Genomic DNA, 21,317 nt, shown 5'->3' on the forward strand with positions numbered 1-21,317 from the left:
CCCCCACTTACTTCTGGGCTTAGGTCTCCATCCCCCGGCAAACCTAGTTTAAAGCCCTCCTCACTAGGTTAGCAGCCTGCCTGCAAAGATGCTCTTCCCTCTCTTCGTTAGGTGGATTCCATCTCTTCCTAGCAGTCCTTCTTCCTGGGAACCTGAGAAAACTCATTTTAAAAAAATGTTAAAAATGGGGGTTGGGTACAAGTAGGATTCCGCCTTTCAGATGGAGGGTAAGTAATTCACAGTCCTCCCGCAGCCCCTTTGCCTGGCTTGTACCGTTCTGGTGGAGTCTTAATGACTCATACAAATTTACCTTGGGTATAGGAAATCACCTAAGCCCCAGGAGGTTCGATCACTAGTACTGGCTTTTGGATGAGTATGGAAACTTAGTGAGGGCTTAGCCGTATTGAGTCACCAGCACGCCCTCTAGTGTGCTTATCAGTAAAGGTGCCACTTTTCTCCCACTGAGGAGTTACTATACATGTGTCTCCTTTTGCTGCCTCATCACCACAGAGTGAGCTTCCCTTTGATTCACTGCTCAGTACATCTACTGAGAGAGAGGACGTGAAAGCTGTGTACAGCAAAGCCTTAAAGCTGCCCCGCTGCCTTTGATAACACTGACTGGTCCATTTCTTCTCAGTATCCCCAACCTGAAGCCCAATCACCAAGACCCCGTAGTGGCTGTGAAGGGGAGAAGCCTCCTGCCATACTGCCATTTCGAGCTGGAGGACTCTGACTACCTCACCGCAAACAGGCGCAACCCAGAGCTGCGAGGGCCCGGGGGGGCTGCGCTGGATCTCAACACCAGGGTGATTGAGTTTGCATCCGTCGGAGTGCACACTCGGAACAGCAGGTGGGCGTGGAGAAGGCTTGACTTGCTGACTACTGGCCAGTCACAACAACTCAGCCGGAGACCGGTCACCTCAGTCTTCTAAACTCCTTATGGAACAGCTGCACAGTTCCTGTGGTCCGACTCCCAGTTGATCACTTGGGGCAACATAGACTAGCCTTTGCTTCCACCATCCGGTCCTGCGACAAACAGCTGGTCCTTGGCCCATAGGTGTCGTCCAGTGTAACGCTCCTTTCTCTCCACGGGATTGGCCTCTTTTGACTCTTTGAATACTTGATTGGGTCAGCAAAGGAAATAACCCCTCTAGAGTGCTCCACTTAGTAAAGAGCCCTGTTGTGTTGGATTTTATCCTCACCACTCTGGTGCTAGGGTTTGCATCGGGCTGACCTTAGTATCTGTTTACAGGTGATAAAGGTAGCCAGCCAGCCCAGAGGGCTGGGGGACTCCAGAACCAGTAATGGGATGGAGCTGTCATGCCCATAGCAGTGGAGGTAGATGGGGTGTGCCAAGGAATCCTCCCTTGGAGGAGCTGGCAGTGCCCGGTGTCTGCAGAGCAGCCAAGCCACTAGCTCCTAGAGCTGTTCACTGTTCCCTTTCTAATGGCAATTTCTGTTTGTTGTGGCCAGGACCTTCATGCTTGTGAACCCCACCAATTCCACCTACTCCTTCCAGTGGGCTTGTGAACAGCCAGAAGACTCGCGAGAACAGTCAGCCTTCAGCTGTCTGACAGAAATGGGCCAGATCCGGCCTGAGAAGAAGGCTGAGGTAGGAGGGAGGCTGACGCAGGTGTCTCGCTGTGTACAATACTGCTCTAACTGTAACGCATAGCTCTTACACAGCACTTTGTTTTCAAGCACTTTAAAGAGCTGAGCTTATTTCAATCCTGCAGGCGCAGGTGGTGCCAACTTGCATCCCCACCACCTGAGGAGAGGGCATGGGGAGGGACTGGCAGAGGAAGGGCAGCTGTAAATGTGATCTGGGTTGCCACTGGTGCGTCACGGATGGAGAGTGCCCCAGAGATTAATGGAATCAGCACGTCTCCTGGTTGCCATGGTCCTGCCCACTCACTGGCCAGCCCTGCCCACTTTGTAGGCGGTGCCAGCCTGCTCTAGCAGTCTTGGCTAAGCAGGGACTACAGGCAGCTTGTTCCCCTCGAACACCTCAGTGCAGGCAGCCTGTTGAACTCACCCCAGGCTACGTGGGCAGGCGGGGGGGCCTCTCACAAGCTGCCTCTGGCGTAGGTGAGTAAGAAAATGAAATGGCCAGGTGGGTGAGGGTAAGGAAGGAGGTTTCTCCAGGAGCAGAAATGAATAGGGACCCAGAGACAAAGCGCGGAGCCCAGGGATTGGATGACCCAGCTGAGCAATGTTGAGATACTGAGTATTTCCGCTATAGCCCCCGGTTGAATCTCTCAAAAGCCGTTAGGGGCTGCCTGTTGCCTGTGTGACAGCAAGCCCTCGTGGCCAGCGTGAAGCACATTGTCTCACTTCAGAGCCTTGTGATTAGCCAGATCACACATCTGCCATAGCAAACTAGCACAGTGCCATCCCAGTCCCGCCCAGGAGGTGGTGTGTGAAGCAGGCATGGACGCTGCCCTCTGACCCGTTCCGGTAGCTGCCATGGTCAGAAGTGAGAACGTTTTGGAGGGGAAGTTGGCTCTCACCTATTTTGTGGCTAACTAGAGAGCTCCAGTCTGCATGACAGCCGACTATTGGAGACAGGATGCTGCAGCTACAGTCGGGAGTGTGGGTATCTCTCCTCATGGGCAATAGCCACGTCCGAGGGTGAGGGAAGACAGAATGAGGGAAGGGAACCATAGTGGTGGGAGGACAGAGAAGTGCCTGGGTAAAATACAGGGAGTCCCTAAAGAACTTTCTGTTCTAGAAATAGCAAAGAGTCCTGTGGCACCTTATAGACTAACAGACGTTTTGCAGCATGAGCTTTCGTGGGTGAATACCCACTTCTTCGGATGATTGCATCCGAAGAAGTGGGTATTCACCCACGAAAGCTCATGCTGCAAAACATCTGTTAGTCTATAAGGTGCCACAGGACTCTTTGCTGCTTCTACAGAACCAGACTAACACGGCTACCCCTCTGATACTTGTTCTAGAAATGAAGACTTCCTGCTTGTAGCAGTGCGGGACTCACTGGCACAGCGCCTCCTGCTGGTTATCCTGGGAATTAGCTCAAGTTCAGCCTGGAGTGCCCTCTGCTGGCCGGTGGCTCACCTGCCTCAGGCCCCGTGTCCTGCCCGGACCCCAGTGCCCTTTACCTCAGGGTTCTGCCCCTGCAGTACCCCCGCTCTGGGTCTCCCCTCCCAGGGGAAGCCCCAACCCTCTCACCCACCTTGCCTCAGTGGCTACTGCCAGTCGTCATCTAGCCCCCGCTCACTGGGGCAAACTGCAGGCCATAAAGGCCACTCATCATCAGCAAGGAGGTTGGACTCTGCCTATTTCTGGGCTGCAACTCTGCAATCCCAGTACCTGCTTTGGCCTTTAGCAAGGCCTGCAGCCGGGGGATTTACCAGGCTGGAACTCCCCAGCTCCTCTGGCCTTTCCCCAGCCCTGCTCTACTCCCAGTACACCTAAGCTCCCAGGCAGCCAGGTCCTCCCCTCTCAAGAGCAAAAGCAAGTCTCCTCCAGCGCCTGTGGTCAGCAACTCCCTCAGCTGCTCTCGCTGCTTTCAATCCCTGTTCTGCGGGAGTGGGGCAGCCGCCCCACTAAACTGCTCCACGTCTTTCATTGGCTCAACCTGCACAGGCTGGAAGTCAGCACAGAATCCGGCCCATTGTCTTAGTGTTCTCTGCTAAAACCATCTTTGGGCATCTCCTTTTGCACAATCCTGCACCAGGAAATTCTTGAATGGAAGGGAAGAGTTTTGTCTACATAGGGACACTCAAGAAAGTTAATCTGCGTTAACTAAAGATATGAATTTAAAGTGGATTAATTAAATCACATTAAACTCCTGTGTGGACACTCCTATTCAGAATTAGTGGCCTTAATTGGATTACTATTATATCACTTCAGTGAATTAAAATAAATTGAACTAAGTCCACTTTAATTCTGAATAAGAATGTCCACACAGGTTTAATGCAGTTTAACTAATCCACTTAAAAAAATTATTTGGATTAAGTTTCCTGAGTGCGCCTATGTAGAGAAGCCCTAAGTGTGTCTTACTCAGTGTGGGGATTGGCTGGCCACCTGCTTCTTCACTCCAGAGCAGGTGTTCTGTTCTCTTGACCTTGGAGTTATGGTACTCTGCTTTTTTTTAATTTTTTTTGGCACACCTAAGCCTGAGCATCTGAGAAAGTCAAAGCAAAATCAATATGACCCAATCCTGCAGCTCCGTTTACTTATTAGAGATGTCTGCCTTGGTTAGGTGTGCTGCTGGCTATTTTGTGCAACTGCCTGAGCTCACAAGCAGCTTGCAGTTCAAGGAAAGCTAGCAGACATTCATTCCTCACTGAGGCAATGGTTTGCACAAGATCCCAAAGGAATGAGAAACCCTTTGTAGTGTGCCCGTAGAGCAAGAAAATGGGGCTGTCACGCCATAAGAAGATGGCCTTTCTGATCAACCCCAATGTATGTGTAACCCGGCCTATGCAGTCTGACTGTGTATTCCTCTGGTGGCTAGTCCATGTGTGTGAGTCTGCTACAGCCTTTGAGCTGTGGAAGCAGGGTTCTTCAGCATAGGCTGCAGAGGCTCTTCAACTCAGTTATTCTCTGTGATCTAGCTACTAGGTGGAGACAGAGAGCCACATCCGGTATTACACCTGTCCCTTTCCTGATCCAAGTCTGGTGTAGCACCCATTTCACCACCACTCCATGGATAGGCACCTGATTTAATTTGCCTCTTCTTCCTCAGGTCACGTTTGAATTCATCCCACAGCACCTGGGTACCACAGAATCGTTTTGGACCTTTACAATCCCTGAACAGAACATCTCAGTCCCATTCCTGTTGGTGGGCAACACCACCGACCCCTCAGTATCGCTGGACAGATCCCACCTGAACTATTTCTCTCTGTTAGTCGGTAAGGACAGACTCTGTGTCCCGCACGATGGGAGCCTGTGATTGCTGCTACCTTCCACTTTTCTCTCCATTCAAAAATGTAATGTTCTATAGCTACTGTTGATCCTAATTCTGTTATTTAACATTAAAAAAATAGAGGCTAAAAAGAGCACTTCAAAGGAGAAAGACAATTTCTGTCCATCTCTCTTGGGGCTTATATTGCTGCCCATCACCTTAGTATCTGAGCACCTTCCATGTAAAACAATAGCAATGTTCAGCAGCAGTCAAAGAAGCTAATGTCAGGAACCCTTAGGAACGGGATAGATAATAAGACAGAAAATGTCATGATGCCACTGTATAAATCCATGATACTCCCACAACTTGAATGCTGCGTGCAGTTCTGGTTGCCCAGTTTCAAAAAAGATATATTAGAATTGGAAAAGGTCCAGAGAAAGGCAACAAAAATGATGAGGGGTACGGAACAGCTTCCATACGAGGAGAAATTTAAAAGACTGGGACTTTTCAGCTTAGAAAATAGACAACTAAAAGGGAGGGATCTGGTAGAGTTCTATAAAATCATGACTGGTGTGGAGAAAGTGAAGCGGGGAATGTTGTTCACCCCTTCACACAACACAAGCACCCAGGGTCATCCAATGAAATTAACATGCAGCAAGTTTAAAACAAGCAAAAGGAAGTACTTCACACAGTGCAGTCAACCTGTGGAACTCATTGCCAGGGGATGCTGAAAGGCCACAAGTGTAACTGGGTTCAGCAGAGAATTAGATAAGTTCATAGAGGATAGGTCCATCCGTGCCAGGGATGCCACTCCATGCTCAGGGTGTCCCTAAACCTCTGACTACGAGAAGCTGGGACTGGACGAGAGGGGATGGATCACTCGATAATTGCCCTGTTCTCTTCATTCCCTCTGAAGCATCTGGTACCGACTACTGTCACAAGACAGAATCCTGGGCTAGATAAACCATTGGTCTGACCCAGTGTGGCTGCTCTTATGTTCTTAATAGCAAAGATCCTAGTTGATTTCATGCGGTGTCTGGCATTTCTCCCTTTTCAGGCTCAGAACTCTGCATGGGGCAGTGTTGGTTTTTTGTTTGTTTTTTTGAAGCTTTTATTAATTTATTTATTTTTGGTTGGTTGGTAGGGATTTAAGGGTAGAAGGGGTGTCAGATTTCAAATTTCTCAAGCAAAGCTGCTTATTAGTGGTGAGTGAGATATAGCAACTGTGGAAGAGGGAGGGTGGAGTAAAGAATGGGTTAAAGAAGAGCTTTCCAATTTGTTCCATAGAGTTTCTGTTGTCAGCTGAATCCCAGTCCATCCATTCATCCATCAGTACAGTATGTGAGTGTGTGTCAAGGGGTCGGTCCCATGTAAAGGTTTCATTGGTCCATGCCTGGTGTGGGGACATTCGTGAGTGATTTTCATTGGTAACCCCAGCTGAGTGCTTGCAAGACCCATGTCATGCCACATGCACTATCTGGCATTAGTGCATTTTAGAGAAAAGCTGCTTTTGCAAAAGGTTTAGAGTTTTGTACGTTTTTGTCAGGGCTATTTTATCCATCCCATTAAATGTAATCAAGTTCATTAAATGTAATCAAGCTCTGCTGTCAAACTGTGATGGGATGTCTACCCTGCAGCTGGGAGGGAGCCTCACAGCCCAGGGGACAGATACGTGTGAGCTCCACTTGAGCTAGAGTGCTAGAAATAGCAGTGTGGATGCTGCGGCTCTGGTGGAGACTGGGGCTGGCCCCCCACGCTCAGACGAGGGGGTGAGCGAGCTGGAGGGCCTGAGCTGCTTCCCAAGCTGCAACATCCACACTGCTATCGTTAGCATGCTAGCTTGTGCTCTCTCAGGTCCAGCATAGACATACCCTTAGTCCCTGGCTATGCACAGCAGGGGCTGGTTCATGACTGGGGCTCCTAGGTGCTACCACAATACAAAATACCAATAATACTACTGATGAGGGTATCAAATTCTGGGTTAGCTCAGATGCTGGATTTCTCGTGCGCAGCTCAATGATAGACAGCCATATTGTTCACTAGCATCTCCAGTGATTCCCTCCGCCTGGGTAGAAGTTTAATTTATTTTACATTCTGCATTAACTATGCTCCGGTAGGGGGAGCTTTTTAGTCTTGTCCTTTCCGCCTGCAGCACATCTGGCCTAGTAGAAAAGACTTGGACAAGCCATGCACTTTGCTGTGAGATAGACGAGTGGTGGCTGATTCCATGCCAACCTGCCAGGAGAACTAAAGGTTCCCTCTCTCCTTCCTGTGTTTCTCCCGAAGGACATGAGGCCCACAAGACGGTTCACATGATTAACAACGAGAATGAGGCCTTCAGCTTTGCTTTCAGAGACTGCTCGCGCTATTCAGCGGGACACGTTAACTACCTAACGGTGCAGCCCACGGAGGGCTGCATTCCACCTCTTTCCAGGTAAAGGGGGACAGAGATGTCTAGGGCTCGCAGGGCTAGATTGTGGCTCCCAAGCACAGTGCTGTGTTAGATTCCTTCCACGTTGTACAGTGGTTTCACCTCAGGCATCAGCTCTTAACCAGCCAGCAGGCAGCTCTTGGTGGGACACACTGCTTCCTCTTCTTACACAGTCAGGCTCCCTGTTTGCATTCAGGGTCAGATCTGCTGCCTTTAGTGATGCCTTTAGAGACTGCTGCTGTTTTTCACTCCTGTTAGCCCTAAAGCCAGCACAGCTCTGGGGGGATCCTCACTGGAGCTAGAGGTGTAATTCCAGCTCCATTAGACGTACTCACCTAGCTCTGATCAAGCTAACACACTAAAAATAGCAGTGTAGCTGCCCTGCCTGGGTGGCTGGATGGGACAGCCACCCAAGCCCCTGAAAGCCTAGGTACATATGTGGCAACTAGCCCGTCATGCTGCCCATGCGGTGGAGACACTGCTACTTTTAGCAGGCTAGCTCAGTCAGAGCTAGCACAGGTATGTCTGCTCAAGCCGGGAGTTACATCTCCAGTTCCAGGGCTGTGACACGCGGCTGGGGATACCCAGAGCTGTGAGCCACTGTTACCCCCCTGCCTCTGCAAGAGTGAGCTTTGCTGGAGAGCAGACTGTCAGCTCCCTGCCACAGCAGCCTGTGCCCATCACCAGCAAACTCCTCAAGGCTCTCCCAGCCCAGACAGATATCAGAGGGGTAGCCATGTTAGTCTGTATCCACAAAAATGATGAGGAGTCCGGTGGCACCTTAAAGACTAACAGATTTATTTGGGTATGAGCTTTCGTGGGTAAAAACCCCACTTCTTCAGATGCAGCCAGGCCAGACCAGACCTCGCCCAGCAGGTAACAGTCAGTGAACACCAGCCCTTGAGCCCATCAGAGATGGTTCCCTGCGATGCACAGCCCCTGCCACTGTACATGCACAGAAGCTACTAAGTTTGCGGCTCTATTAAAGAGTCATCACATTACAGCTTATTTACAGGGGTAAATGCACCTTTACCTTGTAAACGGCCTTGTAGCGGGAAGGGAGGCAAGGAAGAGAATCCAGCTTGCTCTTTCATAGGGTATGTCTATACTTGTGACCCAGCCTGACAAATTACCACAGGGTGACCCCAGCACACCCCCAGTCCTAGATTTTCCCCAGAAATGTTTGTCCTGTACTGCTCAGCACCCCACTCCCCCCCAGACAGTGCAATTATACTGAGTCTGTTATTCCCTTAAGGGAATAATATCCACACAACTTGTTACCCCAATGGAGTTTCCCAGGCACTTCAATTTAACACACTGGATTAGATAAAATAATAAATCAAGTTTATTAATTAGAAAGCGAGCGATTTTAAGTGAGTCCAAGCAATGAGGCATAAAAGTCAGAAATGGTTACAAAAATAAAGCTAAAACACTTGTTAATGCCTAACCTAACCACCTATATTGGATTCGAGCAGAGTTCCTCACCACATGCTCCAGCAGATGAGTGACCAAACTCTGAGTCAGGACTCCTCCCCCAGAATCCAACACTTGCTTCCTTTGTCTCTTCGGATGCCGTGAATGCAATAGACAGGGAGAGAGCGACGGTGCCTTGCGGCGTTTGTCTCCTGTTTATAATGCCAGTCCCCCTTTTGAAAACATTTCCAGCTGAGACCAGGAGCCAGAGAGTCTGTTCCCTGCTGCTTTTTTCACCTGTTTGAACTTCCTTTGTCATCCCTTCCTGCTTGATGATTCTGTTTACTGCTCAAGTGCAAATTCAGACAAGCCCACATTCCTGTTTAGGACCGACCTGTTTGCCAACATCTGCGTGGGCAGGGCTGTGGGGTTTGGAAGGTGTGTTAATAACCCGGCACAGGTGAATCTTATAACGTCACATACAATGTTTCTGCACATTATTTACCAGGACAATCGTGACCAGCAGATTATGAGTTTGCCAGTGACAGCTCACAAGGCATACCTTGTACAAAGATTACTACACTAGTGTAGAGGCTGTGAATATAGGGGAATATTCTCCCACACCTGTCTTAGGTATCTCTCTGGCCCCATTACCGTCATACATGAGCACCTCAAAACCCTTCACACACCCTAGTGCGGCAAGGCAGGGCTCTTATCTCTGTTTTACAGATGGGGAGCTGAAGCAGAGAGAGACTAAATGACTTGCCCCAGGTCACCCCGGGACAGAGCATGGAATTAAACTCAGTTTTCCTGAGTCCCACCCTAGCACCCCAACCTCGGGACAATCCTTCCTCGCTTGCTCACAACCTCTAGTGCCATAGAGTTCCAAGAGCCAGCAAATAAAGCCGCAGTGTTCGTCTCCCCAGGCTTCCTGTTACCATCCTCTTCACCCCAACGTTGGAGGGGGAGGTGAACTTTAACCTCATCTGCGATGTCAAGAGAAAGACCCAGCCACTCTCCTTAAACGTCAAAGCCATTGGCCACAGCATGAGTGTGTGCGTCAGGTGTGAAGAAAATGACGGCTTGTTCACTGAGCTGAGTCTGCAGGAGAGCAGCATCATCAACTTCGAGGAGGTAAGAGAGTGAAGATGGGGAGCGGGGGGAGGAGAGGGTGAAAAGCACCCAGACAGCTGCTGCCCTCATTATGCTATGGCGCTTTGTGAGATCGTCTCAGGAGAATGCAGCTGGCCCGCCAGGCAGAGCGCCCACCCTGCCCGTCGCAGAGCAGATGTAGTCACGTGCGGCTGGGGGTGGTGGAAGTGTCCTTGCCATGCCTTGATGACACAGCTGTCAGTGAGTTTGCTCTTGGTGTGCAGACCTTCCCAGCTAACCCCACACCCAATGGTCACTTCCAGCCAACTTGCTTTGTCTTGCCTTAGACTCATTGATTTAAAGCCAGATGGGACCATTAGTGTCATCTAGTCAGACCTCAATCTACCATTTTGACTGTCAGCTCCTAGAGGCAAAGGCCTACTGTCCATGTGTTCTCTGCACGCTTTGTGGTGCTGTATCTTGCTCCCATGCTTGTGAAATACTGCATGGTCCCTGCTTCGCTGTGAAACTGGCAACTACAGTGCTCCCTACCAAGCACCCTTAGCATGAAAAGTGATCCTGCTGCAGCGAGAAAGGACTCAATAAAAGGGATGGACCGATCTGCAGTGTGGGAGGGGGAGGGAAGGTTAGGGCCACTGTGGTGACTACTGCTGCATTGGAGTCCAAGGGGGATGCTTCAGAAGTGTCTAAGGGATTTAGGAGCACACGTCCCAGTGTATTGGGCACTTCTGAAAATCTCCCACAGGCTTCAGTGAAATAGCAACAAACTCAGGGCCTCATCCTGTCAACCTTTTCTCACATGAGTAGCCATTACCCCAAGGAATCAGATCAGGCCCTAAGTAAGGCATTTCACAAGCCCTTCTGTGCCTAGCACCTCAGCTGTACGTGACCCAGCACAGTTGCAGAAGAGCCCAGGATAATGCAAATGGTGCTAGATCCTTGCTGGATCCCATGCTACCAACAGGGCGAGAAGGTGTCTTCCCAGAAAGAGAAGTGATGAAGATAGAGGAATATTGCAGGTCCTGATGGAGGTGCACAGAGTTGTGTGGGTGAGACATGCCCTGCATATATTTTCATTGGTGCTGTTGGTACAATGATTTTGTGAGGATCAGATTTCACTTTAAACCAAGTACGTGTGCTATTAGACAGCAACAAGTTGTTAGAGACTCTGGGACTAGCTGCCCGATGGCTCTTCGGCATAGTAGGCCAGTGCATTACCAGGCCACGTGCACTGCACAGCTGCGGAGCTCCCTGGACAAGCTTGTCCTGAGCAGCTGTGGTCCATCCAAGCTGTCACTCTGTAGAGAACTGTGTTCACAGACATGTCCAGGTATCCTGGCCCTGCGCGCCTAGATCCAGTCCCTGCTGATGTGTGTGCTGTTTGGTGGTGCATTGTGTAGGCAGTAAGAGCCCAAGCCCTCTCTCTGGCTCAGGGCTGCCTCTGGCAGGAGGTGACTTGGTTTTCTGTCCATTCATGTTGTGTTTGCCAGCCCTTCAGGTATTAACCCCGTGTGTGCTCTCCTCCTGCATACAGGTGGAAATAAACGAATCTGCTCACCGCAACTTCTGTGTCCTGAACACTGGCAAGTTCAATTTCAGCTTCTCGTGGGAGTTTTCCGGCCCCAGAGCACTGCAGCACTACCTCTCCATCACCCCCGAGAACGGCACTGTGGAGGCAGGAGAGCGAGTACAGGCCCAGCTGACCTTCCACCCACTGAAGACGTGCATCTTAAAGGACATGGAGCTTAAGCTAAAGGTCAGGGCAGGGGTGTCATGCTCTCCTCCCTGCAGGGCACAAAACCCTTTTGGCAGGGGAGAGCTTGCTAGAGCAAAGCCTGAATTAGATCTGACATTGAAAAATGGGGCGCCCCACCTGGATCCACACTGGGCATCGGAGCTGAATGCCACGACAAGCTGCAGGCTTGGGACCATCCAAGGTAGCGGATGGCACCCACCAAAAGCAGAGTTTCTGATTCCACCATAGTCCTAGGGGCACTGACACGGTGTCTACTGGGACCTTCCTGTTAGACACCTGCTGGGGAGCAAGACTCTGCTCTGAGACTGAGCAGTGCGGCCATGGCTTGTTGTGCTGCAGACTGACAGCGACCAAAATCTGTATAAAGACGGTGATGAAATTCCCCTTAAATGTTAACTCATTAAGCCAAGGGATCTCTCTTCACACTCCATGTTCAGTTCCCGCTGCATAAGCTTTTCTGGGCTGTCACCGCTGCAGGTTCCCATGGGTGCTGGTCTCCCACCGCAGGGCAGCAGCCTCTGTGTGACCCCCTGTATCACTGGGTCACTCTTCCTGGCAGATGCTTTAGCAAGGCACCTTGTGGCCTCTTCTCTCCCCAGATCAGCAATGGGCCCACGTTTAGCTGCATCCTCCTGGCTTCTGTGGTGATGCCCACCATCCACTTCTCCTTTACCAAGCTTGACTTCGGAACCTGCTTCATCTACTATGCCGGGATGCCCCCTGCCAGACACATCCTTACCATCACAAACAAGGAGGCCAAGGAGATTAGGTAGGGCAGCAGTGGGACACTAGCTACCCATGTTAGTACCTTCCCTGGTCCAAGTCGGAGAGTGCAGAGTTCGAGCATGGATCTCCCACATCCCAGAGGAGCGCCCTAATCACGGGGCTATTGGCTATTCTGGGGTGAGAGTCTCTGTCTCTGGATTTGGCCAGAAATTCCATCTTGGCCTTGATAAACCTTCCCAATGAAAATTTCATGGAAACCAACCCTTTCCCATGACAGATCAGAATTTTCCCACAGAAAACCATTTTATCAAAGAAATCCTGACCATTACTACGCATATGCCCCATGAACCAGGGCAGTGCTGTTATTCCCATTGTACAGATGGGGGAACTGTGGCACACAGCGGCTCAGTGACATGGTCACACAGGAAGTCTATGGCAGAGAAGGGAAGCAAACCCATGTCTCCCCAGTCCCTATCTAGCACCCTCGCCACTGAGCCATTTTCCTAGGGCGAGAGGGCAGATGCTTCTGTAGTCAGCTTCCAAATTGCCTAATAAGCACATAAATCGCACAGAAAAGGACACATTTTCCTAGGTGAGAGACCCTCTTTTCTGTTTTCATGTGAGATAAGAGGGTGCCTTCAATCACTGACCTGTATAAAAGAAGTGCATTCAGCCGGGGGAGTCCTGCCAGGCGTTTTCCCCCAGGATGACCGGAAGATGCCCGTATTTACTTCCCTTTGGGGTTATGTTCATCAGAACAGACCCACTTCAACCCTGCTGGCATTAAGCAGACCCAGCTTCCATTGCCATCAGACTGGATTTGTCTCCGTTTGCATAGCTAGCAGAGCTGGGTGGACCACTGGCAACTCCTCTGGATAAAAATGAATGGATACGGTCAAAGCGGGAGAGGGGACAGCTCTCAGGTACTGAACGGTCACCAGCCAAACATTCAGAAAGGGTTTTCTTCTGGCCTTCCACAGCTTAGACTGCTTGTACACCAACACTGCCCACCTTGAGGTGAGCTTCCAGGCTGAAGTGCTGAGTCCTGGAGGGAAGATGGAGGTGCCAATCACTTTCTATCCCCGAGAGGCCGTTTCCTACCACGATATCATCCCCTTTGAAATCAATGGGCTCTCCCAACAGACCATTGAGGTCCTGGGGAAGGGCACGGAGATGAAGGTGAGATCAGACCATTGTTCTCTAGCTCCATATGTCACACAGTCAGAGTGAATCTCTTTCTCCTTTCCTCAGTCATCCACCCTTTGCTATTCTCCTTCCCCTTTCCCCTGTACCCCCATTACCGATGCTCGCGTCTTCCCCATCCTGTTGTTGTTCTCCTGCCCACAGATTGACATCTTGGAACCGCCCAGCAAAGTGGTGAGATTGGGCGTGCTGTCTGTTGGACAAACTATGAAGAAGACGGTCACAATAGTGAACAATAGCGTTGCCCTTCTCACTTTTAACCTAACTTTCATGTTCACTGTTCCAGAGCTGCTGGAATCTAAGGTAAGGCCTGTTCTTCAACTGGAGTGCTCTTTATCTTGCCACTTATAGTATTTGTTATTTGTGCTGCCAGCGTAGCGAGGAGCCCAGTCATGGCTAGGTGCTGTAGATTGTCTGACCTAGTGGGTAGCTATTATTAGAGTTTACAGGCAAGCTGACATGGTCTGGCAGAGCTCAGCTGCCGAGAGACTGGCCACAGCAGTACAGGTAGTTGAGGAGTGAGTCCCCCGCTGTATGCGGCAGAGACGCTCCCCTTAGGAAGACCTGCAGAATTCGCAATTGTTTTATTGCAATATCACAAACACTACAATGTAGCAAAGTAGACAGAGAATATAACCCCCAGAACGTGCTTTCTCACACCAGTCTTTGCACACAGCCCTTGAGTAGGTAGGATGACCCATGAGAGGTCCTTGCCCTGGCAGACTGCAGGAGTGCCTGGACAGAGTGCCACCTCGAATCATAGATGATGCTAATGCCTAACTCATATTCAGTAGGGTTCAGTGATTTCCCTACACCCCCCTTGAATTTCCCCAACACCTTCCCCGCTCAGTTTTTTGAACTAGTTACATGCCTGGTGGCTGAACTTTACGACTTTGTCCTCCCCCACAACTATTTCACATTTGGGGACAATATGTACCTTCAAGTCAGTGGCACTGCAATGGGTGCCCGCACGGCCCCACAGTATGCCAACAGATTTAAAGGTGGCAATTTTGCAACAGAAAAGCTTCAAAAACAGACTCCAACTAGAAACTGCTGAACTTGAATCAATATGCAAACTAGATACAATCAACTTAGGCTTAAATAGAGACTGGGAATGGTTGAGCCATTACACACATTGAATCTATTTCCCCATGTTAAGTATCCTCACGCGTCTTGTCAAACTGTCTGAAATGGGACATCTTGATTATCACTACAAACGTTTTTTTTCCTCCTGCTGAGAATAGCTCATTTTAATTAATTAGCCTCTTACAGTTGGTTGGGCAACTCCCACCTTTTCATGTTCTCTGTATGTATATATATCTCCTCACTATAAGTTCCATTCTATGCATCTGATGAAGTGGGCTCTAGCCCACGAAAGCTTATGCTCAAATACATTTGTTAGTCTCTAGGGTGCCACAAGTGCTCCTGTTCTTTTTGCAGATACAGACTAACACGGCTGCTACTCTGAAACATGCCAATTTAGTGACTGTTTGGAAATTTGAATTGAAATTGAAACATTAATACACACTTTAAAAGCATATACAGTGTATGATAAAATACGTGTATCTGAAAGTATAATAGATTTAAAAAGACTGAACATAGACTAGCTTCCTTATACAGCTGTTGTTTTTTATGACAGTGTCAGTGCATTCATTTCGGTGACGTTGACCAACCTAATAATTTCAAATGATGATTTGTAAGCAAAGTCTAAATGAGCTCTCCCTGACAGCTAGTGATGAGCTGGAGGGAAAGGCTTCAGGACCAGATTGTATTTACATTCACACCTAATCTACCTAGGTATCCAGCTCACAGAGCTGTGTTGCCCGAATGATAGATTTTGGCTGGGGTTGGGTTACAAACCACTTGAATGAGGGGGGTGGGGGTGGGGGAATGAAATGTTGTTCATATTGTATGAGTAAAGGGCAGTTGAACTGTACAGAGCCTGTGATGATTGAGGGCATCAAGAGAGAGGGTGGGGACCTGTCCTTCTCCACTGTTTAAAGACAGAGCTGATTAGGCTCCATAGAGAGTCTTTTGTTCTGTTGAGTGACCTCTGCAGCTGAAATCACTGATAATCAGGTCTAAGTGCTTAGTCCTGCTGTGGGGACAGTGTTCCTGTGGGGACAGTGTTTCTGTGGGGACAGTGTTTCTGGGGAAGAGACGGCCCATCCCGCGCTAGCAGCGAGGTTCCCCCACTGAGAGCTCAGCTGAAATCACTGAGAGCTGGTGGAACCTCAAGAGACCAACTCGCAGAGGTCACAGTGGCAGGTGGCAGCAGAAGGTGACTGCGCAGGGCCATTGGCAACAAAGTGGTGGAGTGACCGGTGACACAACGATCAGCCGGAGCCAGAGCGAACAGTGAGTAGCTGGAGGAACGAGCAAGGTGCCTTCTTGCCGCACCCCCCACCTGGGAGGTGAACTCACATGAAAGCACCTCTGAACTCTGAGTCTCCACTGACCAAAGACAACACTAGTGAGTGGGGTGCAGTGAAGGGAAAAGTGAGGGGCATGTTAAAGAAACATTTGTTTGTTGGACTATATTTTAGTGACTTTGTGCCAGAATGCTAGATTTGTGACTGGGAATGGAAATTTACATAAATATGTTTCCCAGTAGGCCAAGATTTTTAAAATGCAGTATTTGCCAAGGTTGTTATCTCACATTGTTGCTACCTTGAGAGGTCATTATGTTGGGGAGTTTCTGTACTAAACATTTTTATTATAATTAATTTTTACATAAGTATGGTCATACTGGGTCAGACCAATGGTGCATATAGCCCAGTCTCCTGTCTTCCAACAGTGGTCAAGGCCAGGTGCTTCAGAGGGAATGAACAGAACAGGGAATCATCACGTGATCCATCCCCTGTTGCCCATTCCCAGCTTCTGGCAAACAGGCTGGGGACACTCAGAGCATGGTGTTGCATCCCTCCCCATCCTGGCTAATAGCCACTGATGGGCCTATTCTCCAGGAATTTATCTAGTTCTTTTTTTAATCCTGTTAGAGTTTTGGTCTTCACAGCATCCCTGGCAAAGAGTTCCACAGGTTGACTTTATGTTGTGTGAAGAAGTACTTCTTTTTTTTTAAAAAAAACCAAACCTGCTGCCTATTAATTTCATTGGGTGACTGCTAGTTCTTGTGTTATGTGAAGGAGTAAATAACATTTTCTTATTCACTTTCTTCACATCAGTCAAGATTTTATAGACCTCTATCATATCCCCCCTTAGTCGTTTCTTTTCTAAGCTGAAAATTCCCTGTCATTTTAATTTCTTCTCCTGTTTCATACCCCTAATCATTTTAGTTGCCCATCTCTGTACCTTTTCCATTTCCAATATATCTTTTTTGGGATGGGGTGACCACATCTGCACACAGTATTCAAGGTGTACACGTACCATGGATTTATATAGAGGCAATATGATATTTTCTGTCTTATTATCTATCCCTTTCTTAAAAAAGCAAAGGTTTCAGTCTGTATCCACAAAAAGAACAGGAGTCCTTGTAGCACCTTAGAAACTAATAAATTTATTTGAGCATAAGCTTTCGTAGGCTACGTCCGATGAAGTGGACTGTAGCCCGCGAAAGCTTATGCTTAAATAAATTTGTTAGTCTCTAAGGTGCCACAAGTACTCCTGTTCTTTTTAAAAAAGCAAACAGAATGTTGGGAATCATTGACTGCCGCTGCACATTGAGTGGATGTTTTCAGAGAACTATCCACAATGACTCTAAGATCTCTTTCTTGAGTGTTAACAGCTAATTCAGACTCCTTCATTTTGTATGTATAGTTGAGATTGTTTTCCAATGTGCATTACTCTGCATTTATCAACATTGAATTTCATCTGCCATTTTTGTTGCCCAGTCACCCAGTTTTGTGAGATCCCTTTGTAGCTCCTCGCAGTCTGCTTGGGACTTAACTATCTTGAATAGTATTGTATCATCTGCACATTTTGCCACCTCACTGTTTACCCCCTTTTCCAGATCATTTATGAGTATGTTGAACAGTAATGGTCCCAGTACCGACACCTCAGGGATACCACTATTTATCGCTCTCCATTCTGAAAACTGATAATTTATTCCTACCCTTTGTTTCCCATCTTTTAACCAGCTACTGATCCATGAGAGGACCTGCCCTCTTATCTCATGATGGCTAACTTTTCAAAAGTCAATTTAAATTAAATACTTTTTTTTATTTATATTTTTTTAGAAATCTAGACCTGTTATGTGTTTTGGTGTAACTTGCATTATTCTTACGTTAAATTTTCATCATCCTAACAAAACATTTACTTTATTCATATCTCTTTTATATATCTCATCGGTCCTGACACCCACCCTGTAAATTTGAACACCCCCCCCTAATTTCAATTCCTGGGGAAACCACTGGTAGGGTTCTCAGCCCCTTTTCCTTATCCGTTTCCTCACCCTACTGATGTTTGGGTACCCTTCTTCCATAGGTTACTAGGCCTTTTACTTCAAGCTTATTAGCAAAAACATCCCTCAGTTACCATGGCATTCTCATGACTGGACATCTGCTGGATATTCCTAACTTAAAATATCTAAAGCTGGTATAAACGCACCTTGTCATTACCTGTCAGCAGTTCAGCAACACTTGCTTATAACAGCACTCTGTCTTGTGACCACCTGCAATATAGGGTCACTTACTAGTTAGTTGCTTACATAGACGATTCATGTCTCCCCATACCGGAGGGGGGAAATCTAAAGGGGAGGACACGTGACTGCCCCACATGTCTCCTCTGCCCAGAGACCTCCCCCGTGCCCAGCACAGGGCCACTGTGCTCTCCTCACCCCACTTTACCTGCCCGAGGGGGGCTCTGTCCTTCTTCTGCTGCACTTGCCCCCAGCATATTCAGCTGCTCTCCCAGACAGCTGGGCCGGGCAGGGAGCAGGAGGGAGCTGCTTCTTACACAGCTGAAGCTGGCTGCTCTCGATCGCTGCGCTGTGCAGCGCAGCAGCTGCCTGCTCCCTGCCTGGGCTCAGCTGCTAGTGATGGGCCAAGCATGCTGGGGAAGGGGGTTCTGGCTTGCTCAGCCCATCCCCAGCAGCTTGGCCTGGGTGGGGGGCAGCCCCCCGTTGCCACCTCTCCAGCCAGGCTCTCTCAGGCAGCTGCTGCGCTGCACAGAGCAGGGACCCAGCAGCTGGCGTGAGAAATGCCCGGGCCTGCAGGGACAGGAGCCGAATGTGCCGGGGGGCAGGTGCAGCGTGAGAAGGACAGTGCCCCTCTCCCTCCCCGCACCCAACAGACCAATCTGGGGGGCACATTGCTCTGCACCCACCCCCATGCATCACCTCTGGTGGCTTATGTTGAGTCTTTAGGCCTTGGTTACTTTGGCTAAGCTATTATATTACAGGCTTGCGGCCTGTAGGCTTTTGCACGACTGCTTTGAGCCATACCTAGATCTTATTTATCACGTACCCATGTAGCTATAGCAGCATAGCTGGCTACATGTACAACACTAAAAGGCTGGTCCCTGCCCACAAGAACTTGGATTCCTTTGTGCTGGTTAATTGAACATATAGACTCCAAGGTTCGGTTACAGGCTTCCTGGACATGCAAGACAATGACTTTGAGATCTACAGTAGTAACTAGCCCATGTGCTGTGAGGGTAACGAGGCTCCCATCCTGAGAGCTCCCTCTGTGCTAGCTTAGCGTAGGAATTCATACAGTAATGAACTCAAAGCCTTTTGACCTAAGGACTTTGGATTTTCCATCACTCTGAGAGCGATGAATCACAGATGCTAAAGGGTTAAAGCAGAATATGTTCAAACAGTCCATGAAGAGTGTGACCCAGCCTTAGCTTCTTCAGGGTTTCCACTTCCCTGTTCTGAATTATATGTTTCAGTGATGTTTGCCAGCAGGAAAGGGAGAGAAGGCCCTGGGGATTCATAGGGTCTGGCGCCTTGCACCTCTACAGTGCACGTTCAAATCCAGCTCTGGCTAGAACTGACCAGAAATCTCTGCTGACCGGAGGCTATTTTGTGACATGTGAAATGACTCAGTCCAGTTTCCTGTGAACAAGTGTTAGTAGCATAAGAGAACACACCCCTGCAATTGGCTCAAATTGTTGCCTTTATTGCCAGTCTTAGCAACTCAGCTAAGGTATGAATTGGCCCTGGAAACTGAACTACCCTGTGACCCCTGAAGTTGATTTCTCCAGGTCAAGAATGAGGCACATTAATACATCCCAGCTACCGATCCCAATCTGGACAAACACCTCATAATCCACCTCCCGGCTACTAATTCCCTCCCCAGCCACTAACCATCTCCAACCTGCAGATTGGCCTCCTTCCTCCTCTTTTCCAGACTAGAGCTCCAAACCATTTCCCAGCTGTCAGAATCCGTCCTGAAAACTCCCCACTAGAATTGCTGCCGCCTGCCAGCCCCTGAGCACCCCAATTCCAGGTGTGAGTCTCCTGGAAAAGGCACAGCATTTTAAGGATCAATAAAAAAATGACTATTCAATATGATACAGTCGCCACGCCAGACCCTCCTGAAAGCTGTGACCAGAACTCCAGGATGGGGAGAGCAGTGGGACTTGAATATACAAAAAGAATGGACCAAAACATATTGAAGAGGACTGATAACAGCTTCTCTAAAGCATTAAGGGTTAGAGTGGTTCTGCTTAGGGTAGAGATGGGCTTGGGCAAAGGCTCCATATACAAACTCCCACCACTGAACCTGGAGGAGATGCAGATCTGGATTTCAGTTTTGAGTTTCAGTCCATCTATGGGTTAGGTTTGTTTATGGAGTTAGGTAACAACAACATGGGACATGAACAGTGCAACACTGACGAATAGAAGAGGAAGTTTCCTCCAATGGTCCAGTTCTGCCATTGACTCATTGCTGAATCTCGGGTGACTTTGGACAAGTCGCTTAAAGTCTCTTTGTGACTCAGTATCTCCTTCTGTAAACTAAAGCTAACTCACCTCCCAGGGGTCCATGAAGCATTTCAAGATCCTTGGATGGGAAGATGCTATGGAAGAGCAAGTATTTTCCCTCCTTCCCACCCATCCACCACACAGGTCCATTCTTGGCATAGATGTAACAGCAGCTGAGGAGAGGCACTGTAGGGACATACTACTCCAGGGAGCGATTGGGATTGGGCTAATGATGATGGGAGCAGCACAGGAATGACACTAAGTAGCTCTGGGAAAGCTCTCCTGTTACTCTCAATAGCTCTTGAGGGCTCTGTGTTCCCCGTTGTCAAACATCACCTTTGGTCATCTGTCTGGGCAGGTCCTCAGCTTGTCTCCATCCAGCGATATAACTCTGAAGCCCAAAGGGGGCACCTGCAGCGTAGAGGTGACTTTCTCCCCAAAGTGCCGCATCCCGCAGTTCACGGAGGAGGTGATGCTCGAGTGCATGGGGCTGCTGCGCTCCTTCTTTGTGGTGCGGGGCTGCTGCCAGGGCATTGAAGTGAGCTTGGACCAGGATCATATCCCCTTTGGAGCAGTGGTGCAGCGGAGCCAGGCTTCCCGGCGCGTCCTCATGCAGAACACGGGAGACATCGGAGTCAGGTGATGTAGCGTCCTCGTACAAGGCCTATTCCACTGAGGGTTTGTGGTGAGCCTGAGCCCCAGGAGCTCTTTACTTGAGCCGTGCTGTCCCCAGAACCCAGAGATAGCAGAACAGTGTGTAGCCTGCCTTCAGGGCGGTGGAACATGGCCTCCCTACAGGCCCGGTTCTGTCGCCCCCAGTGTTGTTGAGATACTCACGCAAGCCTAATCATCCCATTTAACTCAGTGCCAGTGCACGCTGCCGCGTGTCTAAGGGCTGCAGACTCGGACCTACGTGTCC

General features: G+C 49.1%; 1 protein-coding gene across 1 annotated transcript in view; it reads left to right on the top strand.

Moving 5' to 3' along the window:
- HYDIN (HYDIN axonemal central pair apparatus protein) overlaps positions 1 to 21,317 on the top strand; it is a 399,212-nt gene that overhangs the window by 359,773 nt on the left and 18,122 nt on the right. Inside the window, exons 71-80 of the mRNA XM_039503100.1 lie at positions 638 to 850; positions 1,474 to 1,612; positions 4,712 to 4,877; positions 7,157 to 7,304; positions 9,641 to 9,848; positions 11,362 to 11,583; positions 12,183 to 12,352; positions 13,290 to 13,488; positions 13,657 to 13,815; positions 20,757 to 21,037. Of these exons, the coding sequence (XP_039359034.1) occupies positions 638 to 850; positions 1,474 to 1,612; positions 4,712 to 4,877; positions 7,157 to 7,304; positions 9,641 to 9,848; positions 11,362 to 11,583; positions 12,183 to 12,352; positions 13,290 to 13,488; positions 13,657 to 13,815; positions 20,757 to 21,037 (1,905 nt within the window). The remainder of the gene's footprint in view (positions 1 to 637; positions 851 to 1,473; positions 1,613 to 4,711; positions 4,878 to 7,156; positions 7,305 to 9,640; positions 9,849 to 11,361; positions 11,584 to 12,182; positions 12,353 to 13,289; positions 13,489 to 13,656; positions 13,816 to 20,756; positions 21,038 to 21,317) is intronic.

This window comes from Mauremys reevesii, linkage group 16, assembly GCF_016161935.1.
Source record: "Mauremys reevesii isolate NIE-2019 linkage group 16, ASM1616193v1, whole genome shotgun sequence".
Classification (NCBI taxonomy): domain Eukaryota; kingdom Metazoa; phylum Chordata; order Testudines; family Geoemydidae; genus Mauremys; species Mauremys reevesii.